Source organism: Nipponia nippon, unplaced genomic scaffold, assembly GCF_047370975.1.
Source record: "Nipponia nippon isolate SJK-2023a ecotype South Korea unplaced genomic scaffold, ASM4737097v1 scaffold_32, whole genome shotgun sequence".
Taxonomy (NCBI): domain Eukaryota; kingdom Metazoa; phylum Chordata; class Aves; order Pelecaniformes; family Threskiornithidae; genus Nipponia; species Nipponia nippon.
The window spans coordinates 2,593,487-2,608,397 of NW_028262350.1; the positions used below are offsets into that span (position 1 = coordinate 2,593,487).

Below are 14,911 nucleotides of genomic sequence, written 5' to 3' on the forward strand. Positions count from 1 at the left end.
CCATACCGACAGCATCCCCGTGTAAGTTATTTCTGCTTCACGTCCTACCCCACTGCTTCGGACAGACGGGGTGCAAAGGAGGGTGGCAGTCTACGTTGCGGATTCTTGATATTGCAAAAGCTGTATCCAGGGGTAGGGAAGATTTCTTATTCTGCTGCCACTTGCCTTAGAACCTGAATCCTCCAAAAAACCCACGTCCTGCCTTTTAGGGCTATTTATTGGTATAAATAACAAATACCTCACAAGCCTCTGGCCCCCTCATTTCTTTTGGTACAGACCCTTCCACACGGGAACCTCCACCCTGTCAGAACCCAGGCGTCTGCGGGGATTCTGCCTTACACACTCACTGCTGCTTTTCCTTGAAATATGAGCATTTGTCACGTGAGTCAGTTGGTTAATTATGAACCCTGGTGCGCTGTTAACATGTCCTGTAACACTGCAGCAGTTTTGATGAGTACGTCTTAACCAGCAGAGTTAAATAACTAACTATTGTACCAGTCAGACCTGGCATGCGATGTTCTTCTAAATAACTGTTTAATGAAGATAAACTATTTTCAGGGGTAGACTTGAGGCACGTGGAATCCCTGTGACTGCCTAATCTAACTAACAAAATACTACCTTGTTTATACTAATTACTGTTCTTGCCTACAATTAACCTGCTGGCCACGACGCAGATCACTAATCAGTATCTTTTTGTCCTTTAAAACTTGGACTCTGGGATCTGAGGGCAACGACCTCCAATTTTCTGTTCTCCAGCTGCTGCACTTAAAACCACAGCCCAGACGACTTCCACACAGATCAACTCGGTAGCCAGAAGCTATAGCACGATGTCATCCTCAAAGTGGACTTGCCACGAGACAGACAGGGGAAAGCTGCACGTTTCATAGCCGTGTTCTGCCAGGACCCCCCGCATCATCGGAACATGCAAACTGGGCCTCGCGTTCCCCCTGGCTGTGCTGCTCTTTTTGCATACACGTTTCTAGAGGCCTGTTTCAAAAGGCAGCTGCGCTTCAGATCTCTGACTGCGAAACTCTTTACAGAGTCAGGGCTCGTCTGAGGAGCCATCGGTGCTCTCTGCACACTCTTCCCCTTCTCACCTCCATCCCACACGACTGCGCCGCTCTGGATGGACACACTCGGTGCAGATCTTACCTTCTTTGGCCTTTCGTGGTGGGATACATGCTTCTCTTGAGCAGGGGACGTGGATCGACTCCTTCGTCCAGCAATGAAGGAGCTACCTCCAGAGTGACGTGAGGTCTTCTGAGGTAAGCGGGGAAGGGGAGAGGCGGTGGAGAACAGGAGCAAAAAGAGACAGCGAGGAAACAGTGTTATAGAGCCCAGCTTCCGCTGCTGCCGTGAGCAAAGTTACAGTAAAGGGCTTGTCTACCCCATGCAGGACCAAACCCTTTTTGTACCAGATGCCCAGCCTGGTTCCTAAGACAGGGACCACAGTGGATACCCTACTAGGGGCTTACAAACAGCAGGTAGATCTGACTCCCCAGAGCTTTGGTTCTCGGCGGCCCATGCACGCTGACGCTTGTAAGAAGAAAGGCACAGCTGCTAAGAGACCATTCTGTAAGCAACAAGATAAATGGTAGCAGCAGCGTTGCTTAGAGAAGCCAGTCCTCCTGAGCAGCAGCGTCCAGCTTTCAGTCTCGAGTGGGGCGTGGGGGCGTGCGTGGAAGGATGATGCCCTGTTCGCAGACTCCAGGCGCTAGCAGAACTCCTGCTATCTATCTCAGCATCAGTAAACTCGATACAGAGCTACACTCGTGTCAGATACTGAGGGTACCTGAAGGGCAGGGAAGGTGTCCTCGGGTTTGACTTTGAGGGGATGCTCAAGACATCAGTCGCTGTGTGTGACAGCACTGATAAGCAGGAAGGAAAGTGGGAAAGGCCAGCAACAAAGGCGCCACTGAGACATAAAGCTGTAGGGAGAGGATCAAGTTTCCTTTTTGCTGGAGGGGGAGAGCAGGTGTCTACTAATTATGCAGACCAGGAAAAGGGTTCCTCTCTTTCCTCTTGGTGCTGTAATTAATAGGGGGAAGTCCTTTGCCCCAGATATCCCTCAAACAGTGAATGACTCCATGTCTCCTCCGGGCTGTCTCTGTCCTCAGGCAGAAGTTCTGGCTGTTCTGCGTTACACCCTCCTGCCCAGGGTGCCTGAGCTAAACCCCCAGCTCCCTGGGGCATCAAACATCATGCCTGCTCTCCTTTCTTGGCACTTCTCTTTCAGCCATAGTGGGTCAGGGAAGCCAAAACAGATGGGAAGAATTTAACCCCTAGTTTTGAAAATGGGTTTAAAGATGCTATAGAAATGCAAAATATAATTTAATCTTTATTCCTAAGTGACTCTGACTGAATGGCTGAAAAGGGAAGCAGGCTGCAGACCTTGTTTCTGTCTTCCTGGCATTTCTTACTGCTCTGAGCACAGATACAATCTAGGATGAAGACGATGCCTTACATGTGACAAAAACACTCCATTGCGAGGATGAAGAAACTCACCATTTTATTGAAGTGGTACTTGCAGTAGCCACAATATTTGACATTGTCGACTTCTAGGACTTCCTCTTCACATAAAAGGCCAGCCATCTGGGCACTGAAATACATGCAGTTAGGAGGACGATAAAGCAAATTGCACAACCAGATCACACATCCCATCAAAGGGCAAAGAATAGCTCAGGATACTCAGGCAGGGTCTTGAAGTTTCCTCTTCTGCTTGGCAAATGGTATGCAAGGAGGGGGAAAAAAGTTCAGACTACTTTTAATTCATATTAACATCTTCAAAATTGTCGGTACTTTTCTACCAGACTGTCTTGCAATTTTTGTTTTTCTTGAGGGAGGCCTGGGAGACCAGTAACGATTCCAACGAAAGACATATCATGAGCAAGGAATCCATGTAAAGCTGGGAATCTCCCTGTTCTGCTGATAGGCAATGCTGTTTTCAGGCTGCCAGGGTACATGAGGATACCAGCCCTTAAAATCACATCATCTAGATGATACTCTTGCATGTGGTCTGCTGGAGAAGGAACATTCCTGGCTTGTGACTCATCTCATCTCTTCTTGGATTCCACAGAGTCTTAGGGAAATCCCCAGCCTTCGTTCTCAGCAGGGAGGGCTCACTGCTGAAACCTCAGCCTTCCTGGGGAAGTTCCCCTCACAAACTGATCAAGGACGAGATACCCCTCGCACAAAATAAAGCCAGGGCGATCAGCCCAACTCCCCACACCACCCATCTGGTGCGGCCTCAAAGCCATAGCAGCAAAGCCAATAGCCGGGGCTATTCTTGGGGCGATGCTGTGGGGAACTCACCAGGTGACATGGAAAGCTTGCCGGCAGCCGTGTCGGTTACAGGCCATGCATGCTCCAGAGGCTGCTTTGCTCTCCCTGCCCTGCTCTTCACAGATGTAGCAGGTCTGGAAAAAAAAAAAAAGAAAGGAAAAGTGCTCACTCACAGAGGCAGAGAAAGCGTCTGCTTCACTGTCACTGGTCACCAGGAGGCAAAGCCTTCAAGAAGTCCTAACTCTGTGCCTTCTGTGACAACAGCTCTGGGTTATTTCTCAGTGGCATGCACAAAACCCGCGCATTTTCTTTTTTCCCCCCAAATAACAACTGTGTCGGATCAAAATGTGGAGCAACCAACATGCAACTCCAAGGCAGAGATTGCTCAAGTTGCAAGGAGTTGGGGATGAGAGAAATGGAGGAACAAGAAGTTATTTGCAGGAATGGGGATTTTCTTTATTAGTTATTTTTAAAGGAATCTGAGTACCTGGAAATTAAAATAAATTGGACAGGAGAAGTGGCAGAATAAGATGACCCCAAAAAGCCAAGGCGGGGCAAGTACCCTTGGGGCAGCAGGAGAAAGAGCTGGCCTTACCTTGTTGAAGCGGTCGTGGGGTACATACTGCAGGACAATCGGCTCCATGGTGAGGACGTTGGCAAACTGCACCTCTGGGATGTACAGAGCACAGACGACATGGGCCCACCCTGGGGAAGCACACGAGAGAGAGCGGAGGTTCAATGGGGCAACCCAGAAGAGTCTTAAACTCAGACAGGGCTGCAGACAAGCATGGGAGGGCGAGAAGGAAGGGAGCCAACTTAAGTTAGATGTTAGATTTGAAATACTGCTTGTTGTAACTTGGTTAGGAATAAAACCCTTTATGGATGAAAGCTAGACAGATACCGCCGCTAGATTAAATAAGAAAGCAGAGATTTCTCTGGGAAAAGAAATGTACAGCGCTCATCATTCTTAAAAGCAGCCTCTCAGGACTTGAGACCCAGAGTTGAAGACCTAACTAAACCCAGGAAAAGCATCCAAGCAGCAAATGATGCTGAAGGGACAGGTTTGACGTGTAGTCCCATGCTGCTGGAAACAAAGCTCCCTTTATTGGCTGTTATCAACGGCTAAAGGCGGCCCTTTTTCAGCAAGCCAAATTAGATTAAAATCTAAATCCACCAAGACACTTCCCAAATCAGATCTGTAAGTTGAAATTCCATCTGGTCAGGACAGAACTGAGAAAGTTTGAAGGTCAGGAGCCTTTGGGGGCTGACCCATACCGGTACAGCTACTGTACTGGAAGGATTTAGCTAGAATTGGAATGGATTCACCTGGGCAGGTGGAAACAAACTCCGTGATTACAGAACCATACAGCACTGTCAGTACTTGGGCTGTATAATTCTGTACAGTGACATGGTTGTAAGGCTTCTTGTGCCTGTCTACACAGACCTGACCAAACCACGTAACAACATGCTGGGAAGAAGATGCTATGTTATTATAAGACAATCCCCCAACACGATACTTGTGCTATTGCACTAAGGCTCTTGGCACTTATGACCAGCTCTAGCAGATGCTTCTACAAAATATCCTGGACTTCTTCTCTAAATATGGGATCTATCGGAATAAAGACCTCCTTGCCTAATTTAACTCTTTGTGTATTAAGGTAAGTGGCAGGTAGGTAGAGAAGCATTTCTGGAAAATAAGGTTTTGAGAAAAATTAAGTTTGATCTACACAGCCAGCAGCATGAATAGCTACAGGCTCTGACAACTGAAATCAGACTCCACAGTGCTTCACCGTACCAGAGCCTGAGAGGCATCAATGATGAGCAGACAAGTCCTGCAGAGAAAAACATCTTTACTGCGTCCTGGTCCCTGCTCTCGGATGGGGACTCAAGGCTGAGGCTCTGTTAACCTGAGGATCACACCACTGCTGTGCAAGCGTGCAGCAAATAACTCTGCGGCTTCCACATTTCTGTAAATGATGCCAGATCGTGCACCGATTCCTGCGAGGTTAAACCAAGAAACTGCACATTTCAGGGGCTGTGCTTCGGTGCCAGCCAGAGGTCAGGCAGGGAAAGGCCTTCTCACCGCGGAGGCTTCAGAAAGTGAAGTTTTGTAAGAAAAAGGCAGAGTGTTTTCATTCCTCTGCAGCCTCCAGCCTTCCCTTTCTGGTGACACAGGCTCAGAAATTCATTATTTTGTGCCCGGGACAGCTGCCGAGTCCCCGGAGGCTCCGCACGACGTACCCGGCTCTGCGCAGAGGTACTCACCTCCGTTGTCGGTCCGCTTCAGCGCTCCATCTTTGTGGGGACACAGTTCACATCTCTTGAAATTAAGCAGAAACAACAAGTTTAATCTAACTCCCAGAGGCGCGGGGCCAGAAAAGAGATGATTCATTTACGGCATGGTTATGAAAGATGGGGCTGCTTTCAAAGAGGGGAAGTGGAAGAAGGGCTGAGAGCGGTTTGGGTGCAAAAAGATACTCTGACACAGCTCGATATCGTCCTGTCTGACGGGGAGGTATTTAAAGCGTCAGCCCAAGAGCCACAGGGCTACAAGCGAACCTTGACTTTCACGGGGCTTTTTAAAAAGAAGTTTTAGTCTTTGCGGTTGGGGAGTAAAACTGAAAACCATGACTCAGAGAGCAGAAGGCAAATAAAGAGAAGCCATTATCTATCTTTGCCTCTTTCCTTCCTTCGTTCTCTCTTTCTCTTGCGGTATTTTTTCCAGTCTCATGAGAGGTGGGTGAGGCTGTCGTGACATTTTTGCCGACGGGGCGTGGGGGGGCCATGGCGAGCCCGGCCCCAGTGGCTGGGACTGGTGGGTGGGCACCCTGCTTGCCCCCCAGAGCCGGCCCCGGGGAGGGTCGAGGTGGGACGGGGAGGGCGTGAGGGGAGCGCCAGCACCGGAGAGTCCTCGCCATCCATGAGGGTGGAGGAAGCTCCTTCAGCGCTGCCGTGCTGGGTGGGGGGCTGCAGGCCCGCCGCCATGACAGCCTGCGAGGGACGGGAGCGACTCTGCGCCCCTCTCCATGCCCAGTCACTAATGGCTGCTTTTGGGGAAAACCGTGAGGGGGACGGGGAGGGTCCAGCCAGGCAGGATGGCGAGAGCCAGGGAAACCCAGTGCCATGGCCCTCGGCGCCATTCCTCGCCTTGCGGCGGACAGCGAGGCCCTGCGCTCGTTTTTCCTCCCTCACTAATTTCAGCCCTGCCAGGCCGACGTCGGCCTCCACGTTGGCTGATCACTATACGAGGGCTCTCCCCCGGCCGTAATGCCCTTTCGAAGCGTTGGTGGGAGGCGAGGCGGTTTTGGGGCACGCTGCCACGCATGGGGGAACACGCTCCTGGCCCCGAGGGCTCCTCCCAGGCTGAGCCACCCGAAAACGGTCGTTGTCTTCGCATGGCATCGCTCAGGGAAAATTTCTATGTGCTTTTTGTTTTGTTTGACCTAAAAAAAGGCCCCAAAACCTGCAAGGTGCAACTCTTTTCCTTCCCTAGTGGAAATGTCTGATTTGTTAAAAAAAAACAAAACCAAAACAAAAAAACCCTGTTTTTCTGTGAAAAAAAAAAAACAACAAAAAACAAAAAACCAAAAAGTGCTTCATCAGAAAGTTTTGAAATGAGGTGCCTGGTGTGGAAGCGAGATGGCGGGCTGGGCCGCTATGAGTGTGCAGGACCCGGCGGTCTCGCCTGCCTGCGCTTCCCTGTGATCGCTCGGCTCTGGCGAGCGGAACGGGGCAGGTGCTCCACGCCCCAAAAAACACCAACATATTGAGCAATAACTGGCCGCGAGCAAAAGCCTCTGCCACCGAGTAGTCCCCGAGGACCTTCCACAAAGATGGTTTTCCTCAAGCAAGCTCAGGATTTCCCCTGCTGAAGTTTTACCTCCCGGACAGACGGGCACAATAAATAGGATTGCAACGCTATGGGCTGCAGGGAGGCTCACCCCGATCCTCCAACGCTTTTATGGGAGTCAAGTGTGGAGGGCTGCCAAACAGGCACCTTTGGCAAGCACGAAATCCCTGTGATAACGTATAAATAAGAGATGAGGGGACAAAGACCGGTGCTGTCGTCAGCAGCCCATCTCGCTTTGCCTGCAACTTAGTTTGAAATACGGATGGATGACCACAGGAGGTGTTTCTCACCGCTCCTGCTTAGGTCCGGGCTGCCAGAGGGCTGGAGAGCTGCTCTCACAATTACTATGGAAAGCCTGGCAGAGCCAAGACAGAAAAAGAACTGGGTTAACTGAGACACTGTAATAAGAAATTTGCACTTGAAAAGGCCCCTCCGCTCTTCCCTCCACCCCTCAGATCAAAGCGGCTCTCCCACCATGCGATTAGCAAAGCTCTGATTGTAACAAGAGGGGTTAACAGCTCCATCGGCCCCACACAAGACTTTTAATAGCCCTGCCTCGAAATGACAGCTAAAGCCTTCACATGATCCCTCACATGAGTGCCCTCTGGCCATTGCAGCTCACCGGGCTTCCCAGACAATTTGATTACAAAGTGGATGGGCTTTCGGTTGCTTACTGTAAGCACAACAGCGTCCACAGCATCCTTTAGGGACCTGAGCATCTGAGGAGGGGTTATGGGTAGGGATTAGCGGTACCTCTTCCTTTTAGTCAACCTGCATAGGCCAAGGCAGTCTCCGGGGTTTTTAGTTCAACTCTGGGAAAAGAGCAGAGCTTGGTTGGTTTAAACCGGGCTGTGATGGGTAAGGTTCGAGCTCCTGACCCCCTGGGGCTCCTAACTCCGGGATCCCCCGCCAAGTGGCTACACTTGCCTGAAGTCGGGGCTCCTGAGCTCTCTTTCCAGAGCTGAAGAGGGGATGGAGTCCATCCCTCCAAAGCAGAGATACAGAAAGCAGGAGACCTATGTTTTAAAAAAATCACTGAGGAGTGCGATATTCTCCATGCCTCCGTATCTCATTTTGAAAGCAAAAGTATCAATATTTAGCCGATAAATACGTTTGTTATGGACAAAACTTGTAAACTGCTTTAAGATTCTTCTATGAAGGCAGATGTGGGAAGAAAAGCATTGTTGTTTTTCAAAGGAGCTTGCCACACAGTCATTACGAAAGAAATACGAATATCAATTCACCCTGCTGCTGTTGTCGGTGCATTTAGCGCTCAAGTAGCAGCCTCTCTCGTTCAAGATCCAGGGCCTGCAGGCGGATAATGCCCCTCTTACAGAAAGGCAGGCACAGAGAGGTGCAGCGAAAGCCAAGGGCAGCGGGCGAACCGCACCCTCCAGCCTCGCTGGACCACGGAGCACGAATTCAAAGTGGTTTAGGAACAGAGGCAGGCACAGATCTCAGAAGACCTGACTCATTTCCCTTACTCTGATCATGCTGTTCTCTACATCAAAGAACTAGATTCTTTTTAAGTATTTACCCATCTGCGTGTCTGTTGCTATGACTGCTGGTGTTTAACTGAAAAGGTGAGGGATTTAGATAGGAAATCATCCCCAGCTCTGCTTAGGAAGGAAGATAATCGCTCTTCAGTTATTAGAGTAGCGGGGCGGAATGCCGCAGGACTGAATGGCATGACTGAAGCCCACCACGCATTGTCCAACAGATTTCACTGAGGAGGAGTTAAATCAGGAGCCACCTGCGGGGGTATTGTTTTCTTGATACCTCGGAGGCAGTTTCAAGTGTATAACATGCAAGTGAAAAGCTACAGTCCTTGCAACGAGCACAGGTGAGGAGGACTTGTGTGTACATGTATTACTACAGCTTACACTGAATCGTAGCTAATGCTGAAGAGCTTCTCTCTGCCTACACGGCTGGGAGAGCGGGGGGAAGGAGGCCCATGAAATCCCAATTCCTTTCTTTGCTATGAAACTATCTGCAGGACGTAAAACCATTCAAAGACACATTTGATCTTCTTTACTGCAGCGCACATAAAAGCAGCATCTCACAACGGGAAAAGAGCTCCGGTCTGAAGGTCTGGTCTTGTTTACACTCCCATTTCCAATGAGGAAGGAGTTAATGCGATGTAGAAAGCATGGTACGGGTACCTAATTCCCCCATTCACTCATCTTCGCCAAGTTCTTCGCCCATCTGTGAAACAGATTAAACTTTTGTACCGCAGCAAGCAGAGAGCCCAGCTGAGATGGAGCACGCTATTTGCTCAGGCCTGCACAGATCCCCAGATTCAGAGGTCACCTACATCAGCTTCGCTAGGTGTGCGCTTCAGGAAAGATTCAGCTAAACCAGCTCAGAAGGCAGTGCAGGCATTAATAAACGTCGTTTGTGCTGACTGAGGCCTTCTGTAGTTAAGGAAAGCCGAAGTTTAATTTAAATCCGTCTTTAAGGAAGCGAAGGGGGGAAGCTATCTTGGATTTACGGTACGGCAAAAGCAGCATCCATGGCCTAACTTACAGGTTCGTTAGGTCTGCGCCCCGGCGCCCCGGCAGCTGGTTGGCGTGGCCGTGTCTGATCAGGGCGCGCAGGGGCAGTTACTGCCGAGTAGCCCGCGTGCTATAAACTCGCAGCCCAGTTTACTGCGTAAATAACTTTGCCACATAGGCAGACCTAAGAGGCAGTCCTGGCCTGATTGCTTCCACTTTCCTGCCTCACCGGGAAATGCCAGAATTAATTAAGAACATTTGTAAAGTGTTCTGTACTGCTGAATTGCTGCTTAAGACAGAAACTAAACCCTGATCCAGCTTCCCGTCATTTTCTCTGCTGTTTCACAAACTCCGAAGAGTTTATGCAGGAGTCTGCTGCTGCGAGATAGGAATGCCAATCCATCCCGTCAGTCAGTGTGATAACTCTGACAGCACAGCAGCATCGCAGGTGATGCCAGCTTCCCTCTGCTCCAAAGCTTCCTGGGGAGCTGAATAGAAAAAGCAGCAGGGAAACCACCTTTCAGAAGAACGCCATTATTTTTTAGAAGATTGAGGTCTCTAGACTCCAAAATTTTGTCATTGATAACTTGCTTAAAAGCATCTCTGGCAGCATTTTCATCAAAATGGCTAATGGCATTGTATGAAACTGTTTGATGCGATTATGCCTATTGTGTAAACAAGATAGAGCAGGTTACAGGCGGAGCTGGGATTACAACCACCGTAGTGCCGAAATGCCGGGCTCTGTCACCTTTGCCAGGGGACCACGCTGCTTCCAGCAGAGACACGGAGGGCATCGAACCACCCTATTTCGTGTAAGTACAAGCGCGCTTCGTACTCACCACCCTGGCGGCTCTCTCTTGAGATTCACATTTCCGACAGAACCAGGGTCCAGTAGGAACCTGGACAATTCCATAGCAAGCTGGAAGAAAAGCAAAGAGAGTTCATTAAACCACCTTGAAATCAACCGTTTAATTTCTCAGGTGCATATAAAAGTTTGCCAGAGCTGTTATCAGTCGGAGATGGGTGACAAACCCAAAAATCCCATCTACGTAGCATTTTATTCCCCTTTCTAGTTTCCATATCCAGCAGCAGCAGACAGCCTTTTGCAAGAGGTCCAGTCTTCCACATCTATTCAAGTTTTCAAAGAAGCTCATGCCCAGTATGAAAAATTCCTATGAAAATCTGGCCTAAGTGGGAGTGGAGTGCTTCATAAACTGTGTCTAATTCTGGTCTAGCAAACATAAACAGGGCAATTCCTTAGCCCTTAACTTTTCAAGTGCCACTAGTGATCTAAATATAAAATTATGGAATGGGTGGCTGTGAAGCACCTTAACCATAATTAGGACTAAGATAAAATCTCAGCGTCATGAAGGAAATCACGTCGGTGAGACCTCAGACAGACACCAAGCGAAACCCCCATTGACCCTGCACGCCCTCAAGTCTAAGCCAGATCCAGCGGCAGCCTTTCGCAGCGTGCTTCCGAGACCACTGAATCCAGGCTTTTCAGGACTACTCCTGGGAACAGGTTCTGTGTTAACACCAGTCTCCAGCTGACAACCCAACAAAACTGGTGTTCTTATCCAGCTATACCATGCGTCCCTCTGCTTTCTACATCACTGCTGATGCTCTCGGGGTCTCCCTCCGCAAGCTGCAGCTCCCGCTTCTTCAAAATCAGCTCCCTTCTCTGATGGGGCAATGCTGCTTGAAGACCGTTCACCTTCTTTGGTGACCTTCTCCCTCTAACCACCCAAGGATGGTCTTTGTGAGTCCCAAAGGAAGCGTTTCTGACCCCGAAAGGGCTCTTAGCCACCACACAGCTGGTTTAAAGCAACAGAGGCTGGTAAAGACAGCGGGAAGAAGTAAGGCTATGCATCTCAGATGAGGGTATAGGAGTCTCCTCGGGAAGAACAAATTCTGTCTTCCTTATTCCACCTTCAAACGCGAGCTGGCGGTTGGAATGGAATCCCAGTCGCTTGAGACATTTGAAACTCGGTTGGACAAAGCATCTGAAAATATCCTGCTGGAAGCAACGCTGTGATGCTCCCTGGGGGACGGGCCAGACACGGCCCGCAAGAGGTCCTCTCCATCTCTCTAACGTCTGTTGTCCCACATCAGCCAGGAAAACGAACGCAATTGTAGAGTTAAACAGAAAGAGCTGACTGCAAGATGAGCCAAGGCGTACGCGGAAGAAAATAGAAACGACATGAAAGCACTGACGGAGGAGCCTGCCTTGGGTCCATCTTTAGCTGTGGGCTTAGGGCCAAAAGCAAGCACTCAGCTGGAGCCAGCGCGAGCTTCTGTGCCCGCTGCTTCAAAAAGGAAGAAAACAAGGAAGAAAACAAGGAACAATGCAGAACATAAGTAAGGCAGAGCTGAAAACACGATTTGTAAATGTTCTTAACTATCTTATTAGAGGCTTCCCTTCCAATCAGATGGTTTTGTTACCATTTTTAATTTTTTCCTGGAAAGATAAGATTTCTAACCATTGTCAGAGAAATGCTAGGTATTTTTAAGAATCAGCCCTAACGTGTAGCTATAATGTAAGTTTAAAAAAAACACAGGGTTCTTTATTTAACCGTACAATCATTTCAAAAGGTAACTTTGGTTTTGTGGATATTCAAGCAGCACAAAGAGATACCAAACCCAGTGTGCGATTGCACGGAACGAGACTAGATGACCCAGATGATCCCCTACGGCGGTTTGTTTCTATTTAAGAAATAAAAGCCTACCAAAACACCACACTACTGCTAGGTTTATGAGCAGGCTTTAAAAAGAGGGTTGAAGAACATCCACTACACACTGCTACGCTCCTTAGGAATTATTATATCCTGAAGGACTCCTACAAGACCTAAACAGACAGGTGCGTTTTCCAAACAGACAAGCGGTGCCCTCTCCGAGACTTTTCTAAGACGATCCCGCCGTACCAGAACGAGCTTCCCCACCGCTGCGGCACACAGCAAACACATCCAGCCTCTGTACCTGTGCGGGCCTAAAAACAGGCACCGTAACAGAATAAAAGCATCGCACATTTGCAACTGTTCTTGCCAGCAAACAAAAGTGTTTATATTAATCTTGGGAGCGGGCGTAAGGACGCCAACGCCCTTTATCTCCCTCCAAAAAAGAAAGCGATGAAGAAACCTCTTCTCTAGCATGCGGTTTGATAAATAACGGGAGGAATGGAAGACTGACACCGGCGAAATGAAAACAGAAAGAAGCGTCCTTCCAGCGAGACCCTCGTCCCGCCGCGTCACTCAGAGGCACCCTGGAGAGGCTGCCTGATGACAGGAGACACCCGAGCATCGCCTCGCCTCCGAGCGAAGAGAAATCCCCTGCCAGCTTCACTTCCCCATTTCACCTCCCCTTCGGTCACCTGGTTGTGAGCGACTTCTTACCCGAGCCGTGAGCGCGGATACGCCAAACCTACGAAAAGCAAAAGGAAGGCCGCCCGCCAGCCCCGGAGCCTGACGGGGGGCAGAGGCAGAGCGGGACCCGTCCGCAGCTGGAGCCGGGCAGCGAGGCACCGCGGGAGAGGTTATACAGGAGGAGGCTGGAGATGTGCTGGTAGATGGATAGGATAATAATAGATGGGAAAACAGACATGCCAGATGAGACCAGAAACCTTCGTGTTATTCAAAACAAACCGCCCAGGAGAATCACCGTGCCTTTCTGCTGGATTCGAACGAAAGCAAATACATCTTTTTTTTTTAATTTTTTGGCTTGTTTTTGTTCGGAGACCTGAGGACAAACTTTCCAGTCCGGTACCCTGTGTTAGGGGCGTGCTCCAAGTCATTTAAAATGCAAATAGCCCCTCTCTCCGGGAGGAGAAGGGCTGCCTCCCTCCCTGCCCTTGGCGGCGGCGGCTCCGGGCCCCGCGGGCCCCCCGGGGGTTACCCGGGGCCATGCGCGGCAGCGGGCCCAGCCCGGGGCACCGGACCCCGGGGGCGGCTGCGGCCTTTCCCTCCCGGCCCGGGGCTCGGCAGCCCGCCCTTCCCGGGCCACCGGGGCCGGGGGGGGGGGAGGGACACAGACACCCAGCTCCGCCGCCCCGGGCAATCCCCCCGCCCTCCGCGGAAGGAAGCCCCGCCGGGCTGCCGGTAACGAGCACCCCCAGCCCCGGGAGGTGCGTGCCCCCCCCCCCCCCCCCGGGGCGCAGCTGATGGCCAACTCCGCTCCCCCCTCGCCCCCGCCACCCCGCGCTCCCCCCCCGCCTCCTCCGCCGAGCCAGGCCAGCGGCGACACCGTTATTTTGAACAATAGGGATAAAACAAAGACCCCCCCCCCCCCCGCCGCCCCCGCCCCCCCCCCCCCGGCCTCCCCGGGGCGCCCGGCGGGGGAGGCGGCGGCGGCTCGGCGCTGCCCCGGTGCCGGCGGCGGGGCCGGGCCGGTGCCTTACCTTGGTGCACCGCCACATTGCAGCCGTGCCCGTCGCAGTACACCAGCGGGTTCTCCGCCCAGCCCCGCTCATCAGAACAGACACAGCAGCCTCCCACCATCTCCTTCATACTTCCATGAGGGTTTCCTTCCCCCCCCGCCTCCCTCTACGCACACACTCCTCCCTCCCTCCCTCCCTCCCTCCCTCCTCCTCCTCCTCCTCCTCCTCCTCCTCTCCTCCTCTCCTCCTCCCGCTCCCCCTCCCCGCTCGCAGCCTGCCTTTCACACGGCCGCCCCAGGAGGGGCGCGGGGTGCCCGACCCCCGCAGGCGGCGGCGCGGAGCCGGGCGGTGCTCGGGGAGGGGGGGCGACGGGACCCGGGGGCGGCCGCGCCCCCGCCCCCCCGCTCGCCCCGCGCCCAGGCACACGCACGCACACACGGACACACACACACACGGACACACACACACACGCACACGCACACACACACGCACACACACGCACACACAACCCCCCCGCCTACACAATCATGGCTGCGCCGCCCGCATGCTCCGGTAAAATCTGAGGTTCAGGGATGGCAGGCTGGCTGGGTCGGGTGCGTTTCTCTGCGTGCCTCTCTGCGTGTGAGATTAATTTTTGGTTGTTGGGTTGGTTTTTTTTTTACCCCCCCCTCCGGCCGCTGTATGTCGCTTCTTTATGTTGTTTTGTTCACCCCACCCCCCCCCCCTCCACCCCCGCCCTCTCCCGAGCAAACCGAGCAGGAATCCGAGTGTGCACCCGGGTGTGCAAACCGCTGGATGCGTGCCCGAGCCAGTCCCCATGGATCGCTCCGGAGGGATGAGTCGGGACCGCTCCGCAAATCCCATTATCTCTGCAATTCCTCTGCCAGATCGCGGCTCCGCGAGCGCCACCGC

The 14,911-nt window shown here is 51.7% G+C and overlaps 1 protein-coding gene across 4 annotated transcripts in view; it reads right to left on the reverse strand.

Moving 5' to 3' along the window:
• MLLT6 (MLLT6, PHD finger containing) overlaps positions 1–14,678 on the reverse strand; it is a 51,619-nt gene extending 36,941 nt beyond the window's left edge. For 2 of the 4 annotated variants that reach the window (XR_015707440.1, XM_087769933.1), the window contains exons 1-7: positions 14,021–14,146; positions 10,467–10,546; positions 5,548–5,602; positions 3,878–3,987; positions 3,313–3,416; positions 2,506–2,599; positions 1,153–1,260 (exon numbers count right to left, since the gene is read on the reverse strand). Coding sequence is in view for 3 of the 4 variants with exons in the window: in XM_087769933.1 (XP_087626059.1) it covers positions 1,153–1,260; positions 2,506–2,599; positions 3,313–3,416; positions 3,878–3,987; positions 5,548–5,602; positions 10,467–10,546; positions 14,021–14,129 (660 nt within the window). In the remaining variant the exon portion in view is untranslated. Of the gene's footprint in view, positions 1–1,152; positions 1,261–2,505; positions 2,600–3,312; positions 3,417–3,877; positions 3,988–5,547; positions 5,603–10,466; positions 10,547–14,020; positions 14,147–14,520 lie in introns of those variants that run through there. The other 2 variants (XM_087769935.1, XM_087769934.1) reach the window with 2 other exon arrangements.
• Positions 14,679–14,911: the final 233 nt, after the last annotated feature.